Here is a 24,609-nt window from a genome sequence, read left to right as displayed (position 1 = left end):
TCTCTAGTTTTGTCTTCTCGACTGCACCTCTCTGACGATAGAGCTCAGCGACTCTTTACCCATTTGAGGTTCTAATAGTCATAACACTTTTTCTATCCTTTCTTTTTTATATTTTTTCCGTTTTGGTAATGTTTGATTCTTGAAATAAAGCTGGAAATTATTCTTAATGCTTATTGGAATTGATTCATAGTGTTTTTCTTTGGGAATCAATTGTATAGTATCTGATTTTCTTTCTAGCTCTTATATCCTCATCCCATACCAATTTTAATGGCTCCATCGGGAATCACACTTGCTTTTTTTTTAACTTTGAAGGTCTCGTGTTTTTAATGAGAATGGCTTCCACTCCCTTTCTCTTTCTTTCTTTTCAACTTCAAAATCACCATCTTTCTTGCTTTTCATATCTTTGTTGTTTATCAATCCTTGGACTTATGGAATTTTGCCGAGTTCTATGTTCTCCTTGCACATTGATGCAAAAGTTATTAGATTTTATTGTAACTCTTTATAACTTTTCCTAATTGTGGATTATATAGAACCATCTCCTTCCTGGTATTACGAAGACAATGTGTAATTATTTTTGTCATGCATTCGGAGTTAATCCTTAAACATGCTTGTTTAATTTGCAAATACATAATCTCTATTTTTCCTCAATCAATATGATTAGTGTTAGTTATGATTTTTGTTTTTGTTTTGCTGATTTTCCTTTCACATTATGCTTGCTTCAATGACTTGGGTTTCTTTTGTACATTGATTTTCTTTAAAACCATTTCCTTTATAATTACCAATTTAACTGGTCATTTAAGTTTGATGGCTAGCAAGCAAAAAACTAGTGCAACATTGCATCTCTTTGGGTTAATTGGTCGTTTTCCAAATTAGCTTGGTAGATCAACAGATGATAACCTAAAATGCATAACTTAGTCTAGGTTTTTAGTGAAAGACCAGTTTCCTTTTATACTGGAGAGAATGATATTCTTAGTCAAGGTTTTTTTAGTTTAATCTGGTATTGACATTAAACAACTTGAAATGGGTGGGGAAGAGAGAATCCTGTGTCATTCTGAAGCTTAATGAATTTAGAAAGGACCTAGAAATTCTTGATCATTTTGACCATGTTCCTCCTTGCACTTTTCAAGTGATGAGATTAGTTACATAAACACCTTTGCTCCTTATTCAATTGATTTGAAATGGCTTATCTTTGGCCTCTAATAAATCTTGACAGATTTGAAATGGCTCTTTCAACTCGTGCAAATTTTACTCAGATGAATAGAGGATCTTAAAAAAGTCCCCCTTGCTCTTAGAAGAGTTTAAACACATTTGTCGTGGTAAAATCTATCTCTTTTATATTTTCAGCTCCCTTCATGTTTTTGATATCTAATGACTTGCTTTGAATAGGGGTTCATTTAAGGAGCTTGGGGTACCTGAGGTAGTTCATTAGGTTAAATGTGCACCATGATTCATAATCTTTTGTGTATGTTATTTTTTATGATTTGGTTAAATGTGTTCACATGCTTTCTTCATAAAGGTGCATCATGTGAAGAATTATTAGAGAATGGAGGCAACTTGGATTGTAGAGGATGTAGTGTATGGAACCCAACACTAGATGAAGATAAAAAGCCTAGAGTTGGTATCCAACTGGCATTTTTGAAGCATTGATCACTGGTTGCAGATAAGAAATATTACAACAATTTAAAAGATTCAATGAGTTGTGGCCAACAAGGACATTATTTTTAAGCTATACTATTATGAAAATTTATTTTTGTGTAAATTGGAATATTACTCCTATTTTTTGTTGGCATTTCAAGTATTTCTTTTAATCAAACTCATACATTATCCCCAACAAAATGGGGCTGTAGAGCACAAGCACTGCCATATTTTTGAGTCAACTTGAGCTTTTCGTTTTCAAGCTCACCTTCCTTTACATTTTTGGGTAGAATGTTTCTACTACTATTGATATAATTAATTGTTTGCCCACACCACTCTTTTCTTGGAAAAATCCTTTTACGACTTTATGGCAAACTCCCTTCTTATTCCCATCTTTGACTTTTTGGGTGTCTTGCATATGCTACTGATGTGCACGTCTCCCATAAATTTGTTCTTAGAGCCAAACATTGTATTTTTCATGGTTATCTAGTTGGTTAGAAAGCTTACAACGTACATGATCTTACCACTCATAAAATGTTCACTAGTCGTGATGTTGTTTTTCATGAAATTATTTTTCCTTATGAGTCCATTCCATCCACTCCCTCAAATTCAGCCCCAATGATTCTTCTTTCTGTTCCCTATCCTTACCAACAACCATTACCACTGACTCCAGTTTCTCTTCCACCTTCATCTTCTACTCCTCCTTCCAAACCTATTTTATGCCATTCCCAACATCCTCATAACCCTCCCACAGCTTTACATGACTATGTCTGCAACCAAGTGACGTCTCCCGACCATTTGTCACCTTTGTCATTAGGTCCACAAAAAGGTACATGTTATCCCCTTAGCATTTTTGTCTCTTATCATCGTTACTCACCACAACATTACTATTATACTGTTGTTATCAGTCAAGATATTGAGCCTACATCTTATACAAAAGCAGCTTTTCATTCCCATTGGCAAGAAGTAATGCGATCTGAATTAGCCGCTTTAGAAGTCAACCACACTTGGTCCTTCACTTCTCTTCCTCCTGGTAAGACACCCATCGATTGTCGTTTGGTTTATAAAATCAAACGACACTCGGATGGTGCTATTGAGGGTTTCAAATCTCATTTGGTTGTGAAAGGTTACACACAACTGGAAGGTATATATTACCATGACACTTTTTCTCCCACTACTAAAATGGTTATTATTCATTGTTTATTAGCTTTAGTAGCCGCCTAGAATTGATCTCTTCACCAACTTGATGTAAACAATATTTTTCTTCATGGTGACCTCCATGAAGAAATTTATTTGTCTCCACCTCTTAGTCTTCGGCAATAGGGGGAGAATCTTGTGTGCAGCCTTCACAAGTTGTTATATGGCTTATAACAAGTTTCCCGACAATGGTTTGCCAAATTCTATATAGCTATCCAAGCTACTGAATTTGTTCAATCCAAACCAGATTACTCGTTATTCACATATCGAAAAGGAAAATCTTTTACAACTTTGTTGATATATGTTGATGACATTTTTATTACGAGTAATGATGGTAATGCCATATTAGCTCTCAAGAAATTTCTGTATAGTTATTTTTGGATTAAAGATTTGGGTGATTTAAGTATTTTCTAGGCATTGAAGTGTCTTGGTTAAAGAATAGTATTTCCATCTCGCAACGACTATATAGTTTGGAAATTTTAAAAGATGGTAGGCTTTTGGGTGCTAAACCTGTGAACCTTCCAATGGAGCAAAATATAAAGCTTTCATATTCAGGAGAATTGCTTAACGTTCCATCTCAGTAAAAGCGACTTATTGGATGCCTACTTTATTTGACTATCACCCAGATATTACCTATTCGGTCCATGTGTTAAGTAGATTCATGCATGCACCATGCAAACCACACATGGAAGTTGTCTTGCGTGTGTTGTGTGATTTAAAAAAGTAGTTCACGATAAGGTTTGTTTTTCCTTCTCATAACGATTTATCTTTGCGAGCTTTTTCCTATTCGGATTGGGTTGGTTGTCTAATATCTCGTAGATCCACTACGGGTTATTGTGTTTTTTTGGGATACCATTTTTGGAGAATGTTAATAAATTCCAAAATCCATTTCTCTTATTTCATGGCAGACAAAGAGGCAGAAAATCGTATCTCTCTCCTCAGCAAAAGCCGAATGTATAGCCATGACAGGTACATGTTGTGAATTATCCTGGCTATGGTCATTATTGACAGAGTTAAGAATATTACATGCAAAGCTAGCACTGTTATATTGTGATAACACTGCTGTCTTACACATAGTAGCCAATCCCATTTTTCATGAAAGACCCAGACATATGGAGATGGATTGTCATTTTATTCATGACAAAATACAAGATGGTTTGGTTTTAACCAAATATATTGCTTCAACAAATCAACTTGCAGATGTGTGCACCAAGCCATTAGGAAAGGAAACCTTTTCAACTATGATACACAAGTTGGGAGTTCTTGACATTTGTTGAAGTATATGGCTCATACATGAGGTTGGGGGGTATTTTTGTACAAGGATATTTAAATATTTTATACACAAATACGTCTAGGGTTTAGTATAAATATGCATTATGTAACCCTAATTGAAATTAGTGAAAATTACAGGCCGTCACTCCAGTGGACATAGGCATACTGCCGAACCACCATAAAATATTTTGGTCTTCTTCGTTCTTGTTTGATTTCTTCGCACAACAACTGGCATCAGAGCCCTCTGACATCTTAAGACCATATATCGGATCTAAGGAAGGATCTGATTTCATTAGGAACTTTAGATTGTAATGGGTATAGTTACAAACCTGCAAGTAGAGTAATGAAAGTGAGTAAAGGTGTTTTAACAGTGATGAAGGGGCAGAAAATATCTAGAAATATCTATACACTACAAGGTACCACAATTGTAGGTGGAGTTTCACCTGTAGAGTTTGAGTCAGACTGTACAGTCTTGTGGCATATGTGATTAGGTCATATGGGAGTACGTGGGATGATGGAGCTTCATAAGAGAAATCTATTGAAGGGTGTCAAAACATGCAAGCTTGATTTTTGCAAGTTTTGTGTTCTTGGGAAACAAAATAAGGTGTCGTTCAAGGTAGCCACACAAGACAGAGGGGATTCTTGACTACGTTCATTCAGATGTTTGGGGGCCAGTAAGAGTAGCATCACGAGGAGGACACTTGTATTTCGTGACCTTTATTAATGACTACTCACCAAAGGTTTGGGTGTACTTCATGTAGCACATATCAGAAATGTTTGCCAAGTTCAAGTTGTGGACAACTTAAGTAGAAAACTAGACAAGGAGGAAGATTAAATGCCTCAGGTTAGACAATGGTACTGAGTACGCAGATTCAAAGTTCAAGGAGTTGTGTGAGTAGAATGGGATTAAGAGAACTTCACGGTACGCAAGACACCACAATAGAACGGTGTGGCAAAAAAGGATGCACAGAACTATAGCTGAAAAAGCTCGATGTCTTAAGTTGAATGCAAGGCTTGCAAAGAACTTTTGGGCAGAAGCAGTGAATATGACATGTTTCTTAATTAATAGATCACCTAGAGAAACACTAGATGGGAAAGTTTCAGAGGAGGTGTGGACAGGCAGTGAGGTAGACTACTCTGGTTTGAGAGTGTTTGGTTGTCCAACCTATGTACATGTTTCTAGTGAGGAGAGGTCGAAGCTTGATGCAAAGTATAGACAGTGTATCTTTCTGGGCTATCAGAAAGGGTGAAAGGCTTCAAACTCGGGGATCCGAAGGCAAACAAGATGGTGATCATTAGAGATGTGGTTTTTGATATAACATAAAGCCATGTTGTAGCGTACTCAGGAAGAAGAGAAACAGGTGTCAGAAAATTGCAGCACCAATGAGCATGTGGTGCAGGTGGAGCTAGAGAACCATGGTAGAGAAGAGGATGCTCAGCATGCAAAAATTTCTAGCTCAAGTGATCAACAACATCACCGTATAGCCACAGACAGACACAAATGCACTATCAAGCCAGATACCAAGTATGGTTTTGAAGATTTGGTTTCTTATGTGCTTATTACTAGTAGCGGGGATCCTACTACTTTTTAGGAAGCAGTACAATGACAAGAGAAAAGTAGATGGATGGGTGCTATGTTGGAGGAGGTGGAGTCTCTACATAAAAACCAAACATGGGAGTTGGTGGAGCTTCCCAAGGGGAAGAGAGCGATAGGGTGAAAATGGGTGTATAAGAAGAAAGAAGCAGTATAAAAAGAGGGGGGGGGGAGGGAATGCAAGGCTCGTCTAGTAGCAAAGGGTTACTCACAGAGGAAAGGGGTTGACTATGATGAGGTCTTCTCCCCTGTGGTCAAACACACCTCCATCAGGGCAATGTTGGCGTCAGTAGCACATTCAGACATGCTATTGGAGCAGATGGATCTTCCTTCATGGTGACTTGGAGGAACAAATTTACATAGTGCAACCAAAAGGTTTTAGTCACCCTGAATAAGAACATTTGGTCTGTAATTTGAAGAAATCACTTTATGGACTGAAGCAGTCGCCGAGGCAGTGGTACAAGCGATTTGACTCTTACATGATCCGGATTGGCTGCAAAAGGTGTGAGTATGATACTTGTGTTTATATGAAAGGCCTTGATGATGATTCTTTTATTTTTCTGCTACTTTATGTGGATGATATGTTGATTGCTGCAAAGAGTACGAGTGAGGTCAATAAGTTGAAGACTTTGTTGAACAGAGAATTTGAAATGAAGGATTTGGGTGCGGCCAAGAAGATTCTTGGGATGGAGCTTTGTAGGGACAGAGCTTCTAAGAGATTATGGCTATCTCAGCATAGCTATGTTGAGAAGGTGTTGGACAGATTTAGCATGGGCAATGAAAAACTAGTAAGTACACGTTTGGTGAATCATTTCAAATTGTCTACCGTTCATTGCCCGTAGACAGATGATGAAGTTCATGACATGTCAAAGGTCCCATATGCCAGTGCAGTGGGGTGTTTGATGTATGTTATGGTTTGTACAAGACCAGATTTGGCACTAGTTGTCAGCTTGGTTAGCAAGTTTCTTTAAAATCCGGTTGACAGCATTGGGATGCAGTCAAGTGGATTTTCAGATACTTGAGGGGTACTACAGACTATGACATCATGTTTAGTAGACAAAAGAGTGACATTTCAGTTGTGGGATATGTGGATGCAAACTATGTAGGAGACTATGTAGGGGACTTGGATGACAAGAGGTCTACCACAGGTTATGTATTTACTCTTGTGGGATGACCTATTTGTTGGAAGTCCATGGTATAGTCTATAGTTGCACTATCAACTACTGAGTTAGAGTATATGGCAGTAGCTAAGGCTGCCAAGGAGGCTTTGTGGCTTACAAGGTTGGTCAAGGAGTTGGGCGTCTAGCAAGGAGGAGTTCAGTTGCATTGTGACAATCAGAGTGCCATTTATTTGGCAAAGAACCAAGGTGTATCAAGCGAGGACCAAGCACATAGATGTGAGGTTTCACAAGATCAGGGAATTGGTTTCATTAGGTGAACTCCTACTTGAAAAAGTTCACACTTCTGAGAATACATCAGACATGTTGACAAAGCATCTTACTACAGATAAGTTCAAGCATTGCTAGGATTAGATTAATGTCTCTAGTTGCTAGATGGAAGATGCCCCAACTAATTGTTCCAAGTGAAGTGCTAGGTTATGCTTTCTTTTTCTTAAGGGGTGAATATTTGCCAAGGTGGAGATTGTTGAAGAATATGGCTCATACATGAGGTTGGGGGTATTTTTGTACAAGGATATTTGTGTATTTTATACACAAATATATCTACGGTTTAGTACAAATACATATTATGTAACCCTAATTGAAATTAGTGAAAATTACAGGTCGTTGATCCGGGTGGACGTAAGCATACTGCTGAACCACCATAAAATCTTTTGGTCTTCTTCGTTTTTGTTTGATTTCTTCGTACAACAACATTCATTCTCCAACTTGAGGGGGAGTATTGAGAAAATCACGGTTGAAATCAATGATAAGATCAACCAACGTAAATGGATTATATAAATCGTGAGAATCACGATTATAGATTGTAAAACTTTTGTATAAAGTACCTCTTCATTCAATAGAAATCAACACAAAAAAATACACTGCCCTGATTTACAATTGGGTGGAAGGAAAGGGGAGAGGAAAATTAAGGTGAGAAAAAAGTCTATAACAAGAGAAGAAGGGAAAAAAGACCAGGATAAAAAGTCATGAATAGATAAGTGGGTGGAAAGGAGAAGTCAGAACAAAAAATCAACTTTGGAAATTACCGGGAGGTGAAGGAATAGGAATTTGGATAGAAAAGAGAAGTTAGAACAATAGGAAGAGGAGAGTGTTGGTGACTAGGACGATGAACATGAGGTGAGGGAATAGGAGTGTGGATGGAAAGGAGAAGTCAGAACAGGAGGAAGAGGTGACGGCCGATGATTGGGTTGACATATGGGAGGAAGGGGATGAGGAAAGACAACACAAGTTTGAAGCTCTACAAAAATAAAGCCTTACCATTGATCAAGCAAAGGCAATCATCTAACGGTTGACATTGAATTTTTTTTATCTTTAGTACAGTACACTCTTTCTTTCGTGTTGGATCGGGCTTCTCTCTCTCTCTCTCTCTCTCTCTATTTATGTATATATGTATTGTGCATAAAATATAAAAAAAATCAATCATGAATTCCATGGGGCACCTTTTCACACAAAAACATATTTTGCAATTGATGATTCCATTATAGATATATTACCAAACAAAATTGCACACATTCAACATCCAAACTTCATAATAGTTTAGTCCAATTACAAACATAACAAAATAAATTATTAAATATATCTTTCACTCCCTACATCGAACTAATCTGGATCGATCAAACAACACATTGACTTAGTGACCTCATATATACATTGTTTGTTTACCTTTTGAGCATCAAGAATGATGTAATGTTTGCCTTTCAGCCCTTCAACATAAATTGCCCTAACCATGTTGGAAAATGGCCACTACTAAATAGTTTGAGCGAGTAAGCCAAATGAAGTAAAAAGACGGCCTATGGTCCTAATCATCGACTCTAAAGCTTGTGATGGATGTCTATAAGGGAGGGTTAGTCAACATGAATCAGGAGATGAAGTTCACCCACATTACTTAGGTCACTCAATGAAGTCGTTAGTGGTGCACTAGCACCGGCTTCAACTGAATGACATAGGTTATCGGGATGAAACTTCTCTAGGCTTAAAGAGTGAAATCAAGAATCTGTCCATTTTTTCGCATCATCCACTTGAAGCCATCGGGACACGTCTCTTCCTCCCGATTTTTTTTCTTCTCCCTCTCGACTTCTTCGTCTCCTTCTCCCTCTCGTTGCTCTCCTCTTCTTGGCCTCCCTCTCTCTCTCTCGCACTCGCTCTCCCTCTCTCTTCTCCCTCTTGGCTACCCTTCTTCTCCCTCTCGGCCTACGATGAGCGACTCCATCCCTTTGTCCGTCGAGCGATGAACAATGAGGCACAAGGGACAAGAGACGGAGGCCGACGACCAACGATCGGGCCTCTGCGGTGAAAGTGCAGCACTGGCTAGTGTGGGGTGAGCCAGCGACACCGACGATGGTGACAGATTGGGGGCCGACGTATGACGTCCGATAGGGGTCGACGGTGGTTGCCATCGAACCCCCTCTGTGTGGCTGGAGGTTAAAGACGACCTCCAGTGTGTAGAAAACAGATTATTGAAAAAAATATTTATTGAATAAAATTCTATTTTTGAATATATTGATAAAATAATATATTTGTAATATATTTATTTATTTATTATATTCATTTTATATTACTGTTTAAATTAGTGATTCAAGAGTGGTCAATTATTTGTGTTTAATTATTCCTTTTTATGTTCAAACCTATCTTATGTTATTAATAAATTAATCAATTAATTTATTATATTTTTTTTTGAACACCAATTAATTTATTATATTGCTTATGTTATTTTTTACTTTTTATTTTTTTAAAATTAATCATGTGCATAATTAATTGGCTCACATAATTACTGTATTAATGTACAATAAAATGCAATCATTAAATAATATAATATCTAATTTAATTAAGTAGTATATTAATATATTTTAATTATACATTAAATTATTTATTAGTGTAGTAATCATGTTTGTTTTACCTAATTTGGTGTTTAGGTATTATGTTTTATTTACGTATATTATTACAAGTTACTCATTCTCTTGTTTTTTATATTTTTCTCATTTTGGGGTACTAACACTAAAAACTGTCTTCCAGTGCACATAAACTCGTCCACACTAACACCAAATTTGAAGTTGAAGTTCATGTAGATGATTCAAATGAATTTAAAGTTGAATTTGAAGTTGAAGTTCATGTACCAAATTTGTTGATTAACTTCAATTCCCCATAAGGTGTTTGCCAAAACTTCAATTCCCTAACACATAATACCCCCTATCTTAAAACCAATCTCCTCACCGACCTATGGTTGTGAATCTCTAGTGGTCAAAAAATTGTTAACTTCTCTTTATGCCTACCCAATTATATCTTAATTATTAATTGATTTATATGCAGTTTCTCCCATGTACAAAAGATCAGTGTACATAAATCAATAAATTACCACATAATGGAGAGGTGTTGTGGGAAACACCAAAATTTTGACAACCATTTGAAATTCATAACTATTAACATTAAATGAGTACCATTTCCTAAGCTATCCAACAAAGACAATTTAAGATACTATTATCGTATAAATTTTTTTTATGAGATTAAATCACTTGCAGTGAGATATAATCAAACTAAAGTGAATTGTTGTGCACGAATAAATTATACACTGATCAATATCTTAGATGGATGGAGTTAAACTTAGATAACATTCGCACATTCATGTAATATTTACAATTTAACTTTACACACATGTCATCACATTCAGTCATAAAAACAACCTATACTAAATATGCATGATCATTGCTTATTAAATTAAGAATTACTATGTATGTTTTTGGGTTCATTGTAACTCTTTGTATACACCTCATTTGATTAATAAAAACCTTATTACTAATAATAGTAATAATTAAAATAATTATTATTTTAACAAATTTTAATAATTAAATAATATTAATAATAGTTTATTAGTAATAATTAATATTATTGCTTGATAATAGCATCATTATTACATATTTAATATTATTATATTTATTAATTTAGGGTTTATCAATTAGTATGGCTAAAATTTATTGATTATTCTTTCTGATTGCTATTTAAGAATTTAGGAGCCTTATTAATCATAAATATGTAAGTAAAACATGCAAATATTTTTATTAATTAAATTCATATTATTTTTATATATATTCTAGAAAATACATTAATTATATTTTCATAATTGATAATATAAGACGAACATAGACTTAATTTTCTCTCGATTATTCATTTACTTAGGATTAACTATTTTGTTCATTATTGCTTAAATTTAATTATTTTTTAAAACCTTACTATTAATAATCTTAATAATTAAAATAATTATTACATTAATAATGATTTTAATTAAAATATTATTAATAATAATATATTATTAATAATTAACATATTAATGCTTGATATTATAATTATTATTGCATATTTAATGCCATTATATTTATACTTTAGAGTTTATCAATTATTATTGCTAATTTGATTTTTTTTTCATTTTTATTATTATTATTTTTATATTATGTATAAATTTAGGAACCTCATTGATAATAAAATTTCATAAATAAAACATACTAATATATGAATTAAATAAAATTATATATTTTTATATATTCCAGCAAATTTATAAATCATATGTTCATAATTGACAAATAAAATGAACATAGACATAATTTATTCTTCATCATTATCTTAGAGTCAATTATATTAATCGTTAATTAATGCTTAAATTTAATTATTTTTATAAAACTTACTATTAATAATTAAATAATTATTAAAATAAAATTTTAATTGTAACAATAATTCTTTCCTCTGAGTCTCCCGTAATTCACTCTAGCCTAACCTGATTTGAGTGATTTGTCTTAAATTCTCTAGAGCTTAGTTGGCTCACAAATTCCTGCTTAATGTGAATTGGGCTGGTCACAGGAATTGAAATGAACCATGCCATTTGCCCATAACTTGAAGGGTCCTTCGTAGCGTGACCGTTATCAGTTTTTATTACAGCTACAACGTGCCGAACGTGTGCAGAATTTTCAGGAATATCACGACAATGAAGTCTCTAGAATTTTCCAGAATATCTGATTTCAGATTTCATCTCCTCCGTCTATTTATTAGTGTACTCATAAGACTCAGCCGGAAAGCCTTCTGGTTTCCGGTTTTGTGAAGCTTCCTTAGTCCATCTCTCTCAGTTCTTCCCATCAACTGCAACTTTCATATCCGTCGACCATGTCGATCATCCCGTCTTTCTTCGGCCGTCGACCTAGTTTATTCGATAGTATCTCCCAAGAATTATGGGACCCCTTTGAAAATTTTCCCTTCGGCGTCAACCCTCGCCCTTTCTCCGACGCCGGATTCTTCTTCCCCGGCGAAACTTCAGCCATTTCTCAGGCAAAGATCGATTGGAAGGAAACACCGGCAGCGCATGTTTTCAAGGCCGATCTACCCGGATTGAAGAAGGAAGAGGTCAAGGTGGAGATAGAAGATGGTCAGGTTTTGCAGATCAGTGGGGAAAGGAACCAGGAGAAGGAAGAAAAGACTGACACATGGCACCGGGTTGAGCGGAGCAGCGGCAAATTCATGAGGAGGTTCCGGTTGCCGGAAAATGCCAAAGTGGACCATCTGAAGGCTGCTATGGAAAATGGAGTCCTGACTGTCACTGTGCCAAAGGAGGAAGTCAAGAAGCGGGATGTGAAATCTATTGAGATTTCTAGCTGAAGAATGGGGGGCCTCTGATTGTTTTTACTGTGTCTAGGCAAGGGGATCTTGAATCCGGAGTTAAGCAAATGTTATGGTAAAGTAGATTGGATGCTTTTGCTATTGTCTATTATGGTTACCGGAGCTCATCTTTGTCTACCTATGGTGACAGATTTTAATGGGGGTGGTGTTTGTTTCTGAATTCTGATCTTAACCCGTCGTTAGTCTCCATCCCTGCTTGGTTGTAATTAAACTGCTGTGTTTGTTCTTTGATTCTGATTGTGATCAATCTGTTTTCGTTCTCGATTTTAGTTAGGCCTCTTTGTCATTTTGGAGACCTGACCACTGGACGTGTTTGCGCTGTCATCTCTTCGGACAGGGAAGTGTAAAAGTCGAGTCTTTCAATATTTTTGTTCATCAACCGGAAGTACTCATTAAAAGTAGGGTTACTGCATATAATTTTCTACAACAAATTCAAATTTATGAACTAGCAAGGCTACCAGCGGCAAAAGACTTTTTTCAGAAACATGTAGAAGAATCAGAAATTCGCCCAGCAATTTGGTTGAATTCCTGCGGGCACTGACCATTTTGATTAGTTCTCCTTCCACCTAATATAAAAGTTGCTGAGGTCCATGATCTCTCTCAACTCCACTTCCCTGCTTCGACACGAGAAAGGGATGAGTTGGAAAGAAGGGGTACTTGGATGTCTGGCCAGACGTGGAGAGAAAAAGGCCAAGCAAGCACGTTATAGCTTTCGCGGAGAAAAAGAAAACAGCGGGCACCTTCCCTTTCCATGCTGCCTCTGAAGGATTCGGTCGGCTTCACAGTGCTATTCGGACGAGAAGATTTGGGACGGCAAGCCACAAACAAAGAAGGGACACCCTTTACAAAACAAAACGAATAAGATACTATTCTGAATAAGTTTGGTCAAACTAATAATCTTCGTAGGCCGTGAGTGATGGCGAGCTCGGTGGTGGGAATTCCATGCTGAAAAGAAACAGAGAAAGGAGGGAGGGGGAAGGAGAAGAGTGAGAGAAAGGGAGGGATGGAAGGAAGCTTTTTGGCTTGTCGGCTGAGGATGAAAGTTCTGAGATTTCAAATAAACTCCATAAAATTTTCTTCACCTCTTTCGTATCTTTTCTTTTCTTTTGGAATTCTATCCATTTCAGATGGAAAATACTATAACTAACATTTAAGATGAAAATATTTCTCCTTGGAATTCCCTCCATTTAAGATGAAAATATTTCTCTCTATGATTCTCTGCCAAACAGCAGAAAATCACTTTCCCTGTTATTTTTTTCTGGTTCCAAATAGACACTAAATGCTTGAGATGCGTCCGTCACTGTTCTCGCTGCCTCCATGGCACTCTAGAAGGCTGCTTCACAGGCTCCGTAGAGGCAACCTAAAATTTGACCAAATAAAACAAGCCCAACCACATCAAGACCATATAACCGTTTAACAAGGGAGTACAAGGGAGGGGATTATGGGTGACACCCAATCGAGCTGGTTCACAAAGTTCGAGTTCGGTTCGTTTCGAAAGCATTTTGAATGCGAGTAGTGGTTCACGTTTGGCCATGGTTTGGTTCGTGAGCTAGCGAGTTGCTTAATTACTAAATAAAATCAAAACCCCTTCACCTTTTGGGACTTGGCAACGACAAGAGGAATGGAGCTTTTTTTTGACTTTTCATTTCGATTTCGAACTATTTCGAAATCAAAACTCTCAGTCTCAGAAACTCTCTTTTGAAACTTTCAAGAGGAAAATCGGTCAATTTTTTTCCTCACCAGATCTCGTCCTACCCTACCCATCAGCCTCTTCATCTCTCAATCGGCTGTAACTAACTTCTAGTGTTGTTGACGTAAGAAATTTTGCCTAAAAGGTAAGTTTGTCCAGTTTTTTCTTAAGATTTTGATTTCCTCAAGGTTAAGTTTTGTGAAAATTTTACATTATTAGGGACTATTGTATAAGGGAAGGTAAACTTATAATTTTATTAGAAATTATGGAAATAGAAACATGAGTCGATTTGAGATCGAGTAGACGACCTTTTCCTAAAATTTTAGTTTTGCATGTAAAACTTAAGAGACCTAGGTCTTTTAGAATTGGCTAAGTTATCCCTTTCTTCTTCAATTCAAGATTCGATCTTCCATTTATTCTTCTAAGTTGTTATTTTAATCTGCTAGCTTGAAACCAACTTGCATAATTTGGTATTAGAGCAGTTGTGTTTTGAAACTATTGACATGCTCATGGGCAAATTCATAAGAGGAAGAAGAGTAGGAGAAGAGGCTGACTGAGCCATAAGAAGAAGAACATGTGTGACCACCAAGAGGAGGGTTCCACACCTAGAGATCAGAAGATTTGGTTTTAACTGAAAACCCTAGCAACTAGCAAGAAGGGATTAATTCAAAACCCTAATCATGGCCACTTCATCTATTGAGTTTTTACCTTCACAAGTATTGATTTTAGTATTCTTGGGTAAGGTTTTGGTTATCGGTTTATTGTCGCATACAAGTTGTTCAACGAAAATACATCAAGAAAGTTCAACATGATCCGTGCTTAAAGCACCTACTATGCAACTCTAGAGTCATTCACTAGTCGTTGTGATAGTTTTGATCTAAATATTGGTGAGCTAGCATAGACATCGACACACTCAACTAAGAGAGAAAGTAAATTTGTCTATTTTTCCTTTTCTTGTTTGTGCTTTCTTATTTTGTTATGTTGTTTTATTAATTTTTTAAAGGAAGATACATACATGTGTGTGTGGGGGGGGGGGGGGGGGGGGGGAGGGGTGGGAAGGGTATTTTTAGTGTAGAAGACTCCATGACTATTGAGATGCATGGTTTCAGGGAATAGAGTTTGTATGGAATAGTTAGAGAATAAATAACATAATATGGAATTGTCTTTGTTGTTTGGATTGCTATTTTTATTTATATTTTTTTATTTCTATTTTATGTTTTGTAGAATTAGTCAGTAGTAATGTCGACTTCTTCTACTCATGTGTCATCTATAGCTAACACTAGTTCTAGTGTGGGCATAGATAATGACTCAACTACTAATGCAATTGAAAGAAGCCTAGATGAGGTACCCAAATTGAGGATGAAGGCGACTCTATTCTAGAGTACAAAAAGACAGAAAAAAGTCTCATGTGTGGATGAATTTTAAGAAATTTCTCTTCTAGAGGGTATTGAAAAGGATCAATGTGTTCATTGTAAATCCAAGTTAATGATTATTAGTAGTGGAGTGACGTCATATATGAGTCGACATTTAAAATGTTGTCTTAGAAGAAAAAATGACATTACGGAAGCCAAAAATCATAAATTTCAACCAATGGGGTCTATTATTGATAATAGTTCATCTGAGCTTCCTTTTTTGGAGGCAAATATGATCAAACTAAAATGAGAATGTTTATTATCTATCAAATTCTTATACATGATCCATTCATGATGGTAGAAGAAAAAAGATTTAATTTTGTAATGAAGTCAAATATGAATTATGAAAAAAATATCTCGTGAGACTATTAAGGATTGCTTGGAGATGTATGAGGTAGAGAAAAAGAAATTAAAAACTTTATTGAAAGAGATTAATAAGATCAATCTTACCACGTATATTTGGAAGTCTCAAAATAAAAAATCGAATACATGGTTATTATTGGGCATCTCATTGATAGTAGTTGGAAGTTGCAAAAACTAATATTGAGTTTTGTACATGTTCCTCCTCATATGCAATTTATTACTGTTTGAAAAATGGGAAATAAAAAATAAAGTGTTGATTATCTCAGTTGATAATGTCACATATAATTATGTTTGTCTTAGAGTTTTGAAAGATGATTTTTAAAGAACTAAAAAATCGGTTTATGGTGGGAAGTTATTTCATGTGTGTCGGAAGATATGAATAAGTTGGAGTGTCATTGATGTAATTAGTTTATGTTTTTTTTTGTCTCTTATTCACTGATTAGCAATTGAACAAGGCCAATGTATAGTAAACACTTTAGAAATGCAGATTGTCAAAGGAATGCACTAATCAACTAAAGTAAAATAGCTGGGACCATTGGTGGTTATGAAATGTTTGAAATCGAAATGTTCGAGTAAAGTTTCATAGACATATGAGCTAAAGTGCAAGAAGCTCATAAAACAAAAGCACAAGAGCAAGGGGTAGAGCTTGAACAAGATCACAAAGCAACTGCATAGTAGCAACATTCAAATTGTTAAAAAAATCAAACTTGTTGGAACAATGCATCTCAAAAGGTTACAAAAGAAAACTCCTTCCAAATTAATTAGAAAATCATACTAAAATTTTAAAAGTATTTACTTAGAGATTTTTTCATGGATGTTTTGACACGTATTACAAAAAAGAAAAAATCCTTTTCAAAACATAAAGACTAATTTTAGAATGTTAAAGATTGACATTATAAGTCGAGTTTGTGCTCCAAATCTCAGTGAGAAGCACGTATTAGAGTACAAGACTGACAAGGCCGTTGAAACGTCTTTGGCTAACATAGGTAATAAAATTTTCATTAGAGTTTGCTCCAATTCTATGAGCCTCTCCAAAATCAAATCAGTATACTCTTACTTTAAAATAATATTTGTACTTAAGTAGTTGTGTTGCTATATCTATATTTATTTTACTTTGAAATCCACAATAGATGCAAAATGAATAGAATTGTGTTTAGATCTATTACTTGACCATTTGTCCCCTTATGACATAGTCATCTTGCAACATATCATGTTGAGTCTGAATTTCGGAATTACTACAAAATGCTTTGGTTTCTTGCATGAGTATATTAAGCTCAAAACTTTGCAATCTTTTGTGTCTTGTTGTCGAATACTTGTGCTTGTACTTTGAAATGGTTTGTCATTCAATAGTTAATTTGAGACTTGATATCTTTCTATTTGATCATGCTGTTAATTGAACTACACCTTTTAAAATTGACTTTGTACTATTTTCTCAAATGTGCTCAAAATTTTTGAAATTAACTACCTAGGATTTGAATTATATTTTTATAATTTTTGGATGATCATGTAGGAGGGGGGTATTTTGATTGTACCTTAACTTAAAAATCAGCCTATCAAGTGACATTATCATGTAAGCAACTTTTGGATTATATTTAGTTAAAGTCTCGATGTTGATTTTTCCGAATGCAAAATTGACAAAAAAAAAGTATGAGTGGTGGCTGCTAATTACTTGGAAATATGTTTGTCTCTTGGTTTCCCAAGAAACAACATTCAGTTGCCTTATCTACCACCGAGGCTAAATACATAGCTTGTGGAAGTTGTTGTGCTCAACTTCTTTGGATGAAACAACAATTAGATGATTATGGCTTAGAGCAAAGTGCAATTCCAGTCCCTTGTGACAATATGAGTGCCATAACTCTAAGTAAGAACCAGGTTCACCACTCTCAATCAAAACAGATAGAAATACGACATCACTTCATCAGAGAGTTGGTTCAAACAAGGTGATTATAATTGAATTCATTCCTACTAAAAAACTACTATTGTTCCAATTACATCTAAAGTTAAACACAAAAAGACAAGTCCTAGAGCAATTAAATAATTGGACATAAATAGAAGATTTATATAACTAAAACACCTTTAACTGAGACTCTTCTTAGAATCCATATTAATTTTGGCTCTGTGAGACTTCTTACTATGAGAGCTATGGGAGTCATGTCCCAATCTATGGATTGGAGGAAGAATTTCATTCTTACCTTCCAATAGCCATAGTTTTCACTATTGAATTGAGGGGGATGATTGACAATTTGTCCTTCGGGAAAGAGCAATTTATCTTGAGATGCCATTTCAATTGATATTCAAGATAATTTTGATTCCAAATATGCTTAGGCCTAATTTGATACCAATTGTTGGCCCAGGTGGCTGCTCAAGAAGCACTCAGGGGGGGGGGGGGTGTTGGCTGAATTCAGTTTTCATAAATGAAAAATAAATGTACACAAATTAAAAAATAAATTAAATGCACACACCATAATAAACACCAAATTTTTTGTTATCTATGTTTTACTATTGGTATTCATTGCCCAAGAATCTTTGTTTGGGAAATTCCACTAATATAAGCTCTATTAGCTTGGAATTACACAAAAGAGATTTTGGCTCTCTTTTAAGTCATATGTATACTCAAATACACAATTATAAGAAATCTCCCATGAGATCGAGCTAAATTCTAGCCCTAGTAAACTCTTCAATCTAGATTCTACATTCTAGATGAATCTTTCAAATAAAATTAGAAAATGTGAAGAATAGAGAAAAAGTTACACCATTGATCTTTGGAGAACAAGTTACTCCTTTGAATTTTACCAAGCCTCCAACTTTGATGTACAATGTGAATGAATTTGGAGCTTGACTAATTGAGTACATGGAGTAAGATTTGAGAAAATATGAATGGATTTGCAATAAGGTTTTTTCTTTCTTAAAAATCGACTTAGGAAAGGAATTTCAAGATTAAGAATATTGAATGCAGTGTGTATACCAATAAATACTCATTAACTTATCAAAACAAAATTTGGTGGGGTATTTAAAGGTTCCGCAAACCAAATTAGTTATTTTTTTACCATTTTCAAAAAGGTTTATATTGATCAATCACTAGAAAGTATTAATAGATTAATCAATTGTACAACTATATGTCAAAAAATAACTTATTGATCGATTGCATGATCGATCAATATCTTTCTATCGAATCTAACAAGTTATTTTGATCGATCAATGTGCAAGGAATGATCGATCAATTAGAATTTCAACTGGCAGTGCATTGCAAGTGTGATTGATCAATGGCGTTCCTATGATCCATCATGCTTTATGTCTGTGGTTGGCAAACTTTCGTTTGATTGATCAATCTTCATAATTTTGTATTTCTTGGACATAATTGATCAATCACTCTACAAGGAATGGTCGATCAACATAGTTTGGTCATGTTCTGATTGATCGATCATCCTTCATATTTTTACCATGTGTACATTCTCGTTGATCGATCATTGGCATATGTTGATTGATCAATCCAGTGTTAGATTACTAAGTGTGATTTAAAAGCATGACTAAAATTGATCATAAGTGATTCTAACATGTTTAAAACATATGTATGCATAGATAAAGCATGTAGATTGTGCATTTTTTTTTCTAATGCTCCAAAAAACTTCATTGTATCTCAAAGTTTGAAGATTTGGGGTTGCTCTCTTACATAGACTGAGTTTTTGTGATTGCCCAAGACTTCTTAAACTCTAGAGTTCAATTCTTTGCTTCTTCTTTCTAAGGGTACTTCTTCAAGATCACTTTGACATGGGTGTGTAGCTTGAGGTCTTTGGGAAACTTTTGCCACTTTATTGCATATACCTTTACTTTTCGTTTGAAGGAATTATACTTGAAATGCTAGAATTGCCAATATTAGATCAAGTAAGTTTTGTTATCATCAAAATGAAATGGGAGCTACGCTTGGTCAACAACTTAAACTTTAATAAACTTGAAGAAAGATCTAGACAAACTGAAAGATATTACTTACTATAAGAGACCAACACTTGTTGATGTTTTATTTGAAGAAAATGATAATTGTCTTCTTCTTCTTATATACAAGGCTTGACTAGAAACCTATGCAAGGTTTATTTGCTTTCAATTATACTCAGATACAGTGCCACTTAATAGGTGAATTTCAAAATACAAAGCTCCTATATGAAGGTAAGGTACACCTTTCCTTTGTGCCCTTCTAATCTATGATGGCAGCTCAATTAGAATTTCCAAAAGAATTGGTTTCAAAGTAAGTTGTTCTCTCAAGAAAACTTAATATCCATAAGAGCGCAACCTTTTAAGATATTTTCAAGTATAATTGACCATAAATTCAAGCCCCAAATGCCAATTGTTGAACAAGGCTGATTTAAAAATAAAGAAGCCAGTATTCAACAATAAATCATGCAAGCACACAATTTTTTTAAAATAAAGTGCCTAGTGTCAAGAAAATCAAACTCAGTAAGAGAAAACTAAGAAATCTGGGCACATTCGTACTTGCTGCATTTATACTATTGTTTTCAAAGTAACTTAGAACAAGATTGGCAGTAAAAACACCAAATCAAGAGCTCTGTGTATTTAGTTGAATTCTAAAAAGCTAGAGAATAGGTTTTTTTTCACCTAAATTGATACCCAAAGGTGATCTGACGTCCTTGGAATGCTCTATGCAGTTTTGTGGTCACTTTGGCAGACTCCCTTAGTTATTTGAGGTGAAAAATAGACTTTGAAGCAATTCTCTGATGTTCTAGACAAAGTCGTTGGGTTTTCAAAGGGATTTTTGGTCCTCTATTAAAAATTTGCTAATCCACGATGAAAATTTTATGTAAATGCTTAAATTTTTTTTTAAACTGCCAATTAGAATGGTATCTCACTAGCATGATTGGTGACATATCGACTCCAAATTGAAACTCAGAAAATACACATCAGAAAATTAATATACATTCTGTAGTTTATTATTGTCTTTTATATTCAGAAAATACAAACTATTACATAAATACCACTTCTTCAGTAGTAGAACGAACTAGCGCCTCGTGGATAATCCCATCATTATCTCTAATACAATACACATAAATATGTTCCATGTCAGCTACTACAATGACAGGATGTGACTAACCAAACTGTGTAGTGCTTCAAACGAAGAACCTCCATTCTTTAGGCAGTTTCCTGCTTCTGCTTTTAAAATCTTGGCCCTCTCCCTCATCTCCTTTCCTTCCCTGTCCATCATCAGTCTTCTTATGCCCTTCTCAATCTTCGTTCTGTTCAGCCCGTTTTCTAGTGGCAGACCTATCTTCCAGACATGGCTCACGAATCTGGCATTCACCCTCTGATCTCCAAAACAAGGCCAACAGAGCATAGGCACCCCTTCAGAGACACTTTCTACAGTGGAGTTCCAACCGCAATGGGTCAAAAAGCCACCCACCGCAGAGTGGGCGAGAACCTCCGGTTGAGGGGCCCAATGAACGATCCTCCCTCTCTCCATTGTCGTCTCTTCGAACCCTTTTGGCAGTTCCACCTCCTCTGAACCCAGAACAGAACCAGGTCGCACCACCCACAAGAAGGATTGCATGCTGTTGGCCAAACCCCAAGCCATCTCCGCCAGTTCACGTTCGTTCAACACTACTAAACTACCCAAGCTTACGTAGATGACTGAATCGGGAGCTTGTTGCTGGAGCCAGGTCATGCAACTTCGATCCTGTGTAAGTAAGGTACCTGAAGAACCCAGAGAGTATTTATGTAAAGGGCCTATGGGGAAGATTGGCATGTTAAATTCTTGACGAATTTTTACTAGTGAAGTAGTCTCAAGGTAATCGAAGGAGTTGGAGATGACCCCCACACAGGTTTTTGTTTCATTGATCATGTTGGAGACCAACTGGTAGAGGCTGTCTACCTTGTCAGTCCCGATGTTGGGTAGGTCTTTTACTCTGAGGGGAGGCAACTCTGAGACCATGGCCTCTGATTGAGGATCTGCAAGAAAAAATAAAATTAAATTACTTATTTGTTCATGAAGAAGATATCGGATTCATTGAACAGAATTAACATAAAATAACAAAATTAAAACGAGATTTCTCAACGAAACATAGAAAAAACTTGTTATTCATTCGGACAAATTTAGAATGAGTTCGGGAGTCAAAATCAAAAGCGACTACTAATTTCCCACACAGAACAGCACTGCGTGCCTGAACTACTTTCCGCCAAAAGCGAATGTAAGGTTGTTTCAATAATTTAAACTTTTGGAACAGGCGGTGGGGTCTCTGATATGCTTGTAACTTTGTACATCAATATTGCAGCCAAGTTGTAGTTAAACTTTTCCAACTTGTAACCATTCATTGCATGAACGATGTATGCAAGTTTCTTGGCTTAAACAAGTATTTCCTCAGTTAGTGCCTCCTAAAGGGGCTTATTTGCTTCAAAAAGTGCCCATCTTCGGCACAGGGGACCGAACCTTCGGAATGATAAGGATTAAGTTCTTCGTTTCGTTGGTAGAACCAACGCCTGGACAACTTAATCTTTTGATTAGTTTCTGTAATATTTTTTTCTTTTTGAAAATTGCGTAATCTTGTTTTGTAATGAAAAATACAAGCTCAATCCTACTCCAAAATTTTGGTAAATTTTGGTAATCATCGTGTCCCAAACCATTTTGAACCAGTTGTAGATTTTTGGATTTTATTTTTTCTGATTGTTTCATATTTTAAAGATTCCAGTTGTAGCCCAAGAAAACAGATGGAAAAATGATTTTATATCCATGAAAATTGTATTTGGATTCTAATGGTTCGTCTAGTTCCCAAGAAAGGGAGCTTGGGTCGTCCATATATGTGATCCCAAGAAAGGGACGACCCCAATTCTTTCTTGCGCTGAGACACAGCTCAAGAAACCAAGTTGGATAAGAGATAACTTTGCTCCCCTTCAAGGCCACATTAATCAGTCTATGTTCACTCTCTTTATTCTTTAATTATTTCGAACAAGTATTTTGAGTCTGCTTCTTGTCTTTAACTATGGTCTTTGCTTTGAGTCGCCATTATTGACCAGCCTCAAATTCGATAGGTATATTCCCACTTGAATTTGGACATTGAGACGATTCATGCGCCTGGAATCTAGAAACAGATAATGTGCTTATCTTCATCCTAAATTTCGACGAAGACAGCCGCGGCAATCATGGGAGCTCAATACCCTTTCATTTTTTTTGAAGAGACGAGTTAAAATATTCTCTTTGCTTAAAAACTCATTAAGCTAACTAATATTAGTCTCCTAATCTAAAGATAGCATTCTATTACTTTAATTTCTACATAAAAGTTAAGAGCATATATCTACCTCTAGTTGATCAACTCAGCTTCCAAAACCAGCTAGAACTGTCGTATGGTATTTTGTTTTTAGATATCATAAGATTACCAACCTGTTATGATCTATGTAATATTTCGTCGGAAAAGCTCTAAGAATCAGCGTCATTTTCCAACTATTAGAAGATAAAACAGGTCACTACATACATATATATGAGAAGAATGGTTTTAATATGTAGCACACACCTCGGATGGGAAGATAACCCTTTTGTCGAAGAACCGGAAAAGCTGCGCAAGTCAAGAAGGAAGTGATACTGCTGGTCCGAAAGATGATGCGTGGGAGCTGGAAACGATCCGCTACAGCTTGAGTAAAATGCAAGAGAGCATCAGAGATTAAGCAGGTGATAGGACCCTCGGCAAGCATTTCCGCCACTCGGTCGTGGAAGGGTTGCGCACAGATGACGTTTAGTGCTTTGATCAACCCCATTAGATCTTCGGTGGCAGCCTGTTTTTCCGGCGACCCATCGTCGATGGGTACAAAATGGAAGTCCTGGTGGTTGGAAGGAATGGGTGAGTTGAATTTAGTGTGGACAATGGAGATGGAGAAGCCTTTCGAATGCAGGAGGTAGGCAAGGTAGAGCATGGGGTTCAAGTGGCCTTCTAATGGACATGGGAATAGAACCAGACGAGGGCCTCTTCCTTGAAACTCCTGCTTCTCTTCTTCTCTGGCCATTGTCATCGTGCTCAAGGAGTTGGTTTCGGTGGTTGGGGGAGTCCTTGATACTGCACCAGAGAGTTAAGGTGTCGGCTTCGTTGGTTGGGGAGTCCTTGATACTGCACCAGAGAGTTTATATAGCATGGAGAAACGAGTTTCAAGTACACGTGATGAAATAGAAAGTGGTGGGGATCGTCCCTATGCTTCACGTCTACTACTCGCATCAAGAAAGAACGCCAAAAGAATGAAAGAGACGGAGCAAAAAGATCACTAAGAGGAATTGTGAACCGACCAGCCGGACCCCAATTGTTCCCTGTTAGAAGTCGGCAGACTGCGCATTGTAACAGAAGAATACAATCTTCCGGAATAAATTCCCTTTTTAATTCTGAAGAACCAACCCATCGCAACCGGAGATGAGTATAAAAGTCAGAACTCCCAATCGCGGCAGCAGAAGGCAACTTAAAGTGTCGAAAAGTAGTGTTCCTGCTAACTGCGAACAGGCAGTTCCAATCCTCGTCAATGTGGTGATCGGAGAAACGAAGCTCAAGAACTAATTTGTGGGCATCTTGAGGCCGGATGGTGCCTTACGCTTACAGGATGTGACTGCTCCAGAGCATGCGAGAATGTCTATTC

General features: G+C 36.1%; 2 protein-coding genes across 2 annotated transcripts; one reads left to right on the top strand and one right to left on the bottom strand.

Moving 5' to 3' along the window:
* The first annotated feature begins 11,932 nt into the window (after positions 1-11,932).
* On the top strand, positions 11,933-12,807 carry LOC137965758 (18.1 kDa class I heat shock protein-like). Its single transcript, XM_068812097.1, has one exon. The coding sequence runs from the start codon at positions 12,025-12,027 to the stop codon at positions 12,511-12,513; it is 489 nt and encodes a 162-aa protein (XP_068668198.1). The 5' UTR covers positions 11,933-12,024; the 3' UTR covers positions 12,514-12,807.
* Positions 12,808-21,076: 8,269 nt separating this feature from the next.
* Positions 21,077-24,000, bottom strand: LOC137966569 (UDP-glycosyltransferase 76B1-like). Its single transcript, XM_068813235.1, has 2 exons — positions 23,508-24,000; positions 21,077-21,951 (listed from the first exon to the last, which is right to left on the bottom strand). The coding sequence occupies exons 1-2, from the start codon at positions 23,998-24,000 to the stop codon at positions 21,077-21,079; spliced, it is 1,368 nt and encodes a 455-aa protein (XP_068669336.1).
* Between the last annotated feature and the right edge of the window lie 609 nt (positions 24,001-24,609).

This window comes from Aristolochia californica, unplaced genomic scaffold (assembly GCF_029961685.1).
Source record: "Aristolochia californica isolate CCGP_79_NKW_82.1479 unplaced genomic scaffold, dmAriCali1.0.hap1 SCAF_5, whole genome shotgun sequence".
Taxonomy (NCBI): Eukaryota; Viridiplantae; Streptophyta; class Magnoliopsida; order Piperales; family Aristolochiaceae; genus Aristolochia; species Aristolochia californica.
Note: the sequence above shows the minus strand (reverse complement) of the source record. Positions and strands in the feature narration are given on the sequence as shown.

What these genes read in the sequence shown, in the direction of transcription:
- LOC137965758 (XM_068812097.1), top strand. Translation starts at nt 12,025, where the DNA reads ATGTCGATCATCCCGTCTTTCTTCGGCCGTCGACCTAGTTTATTCGAT.
- LOC137966569 (XM_068813235.1), bottom strand. Translation starts at nt 24,000, where the DNA reads ATGACAATGGCCAGAGAAGAAGAGAAGCAGGAGTTTCAAGGAAGAGGC. An exon ending in GGGTTATCTTCCCATCCGAG is followed by an intron (nt 21,952 to 23,507) that starts GTGTGTGCTACA and finishes TTTTTCTTGCAG; the next exon opens with ATCCTCAATCAGAGGCCATG.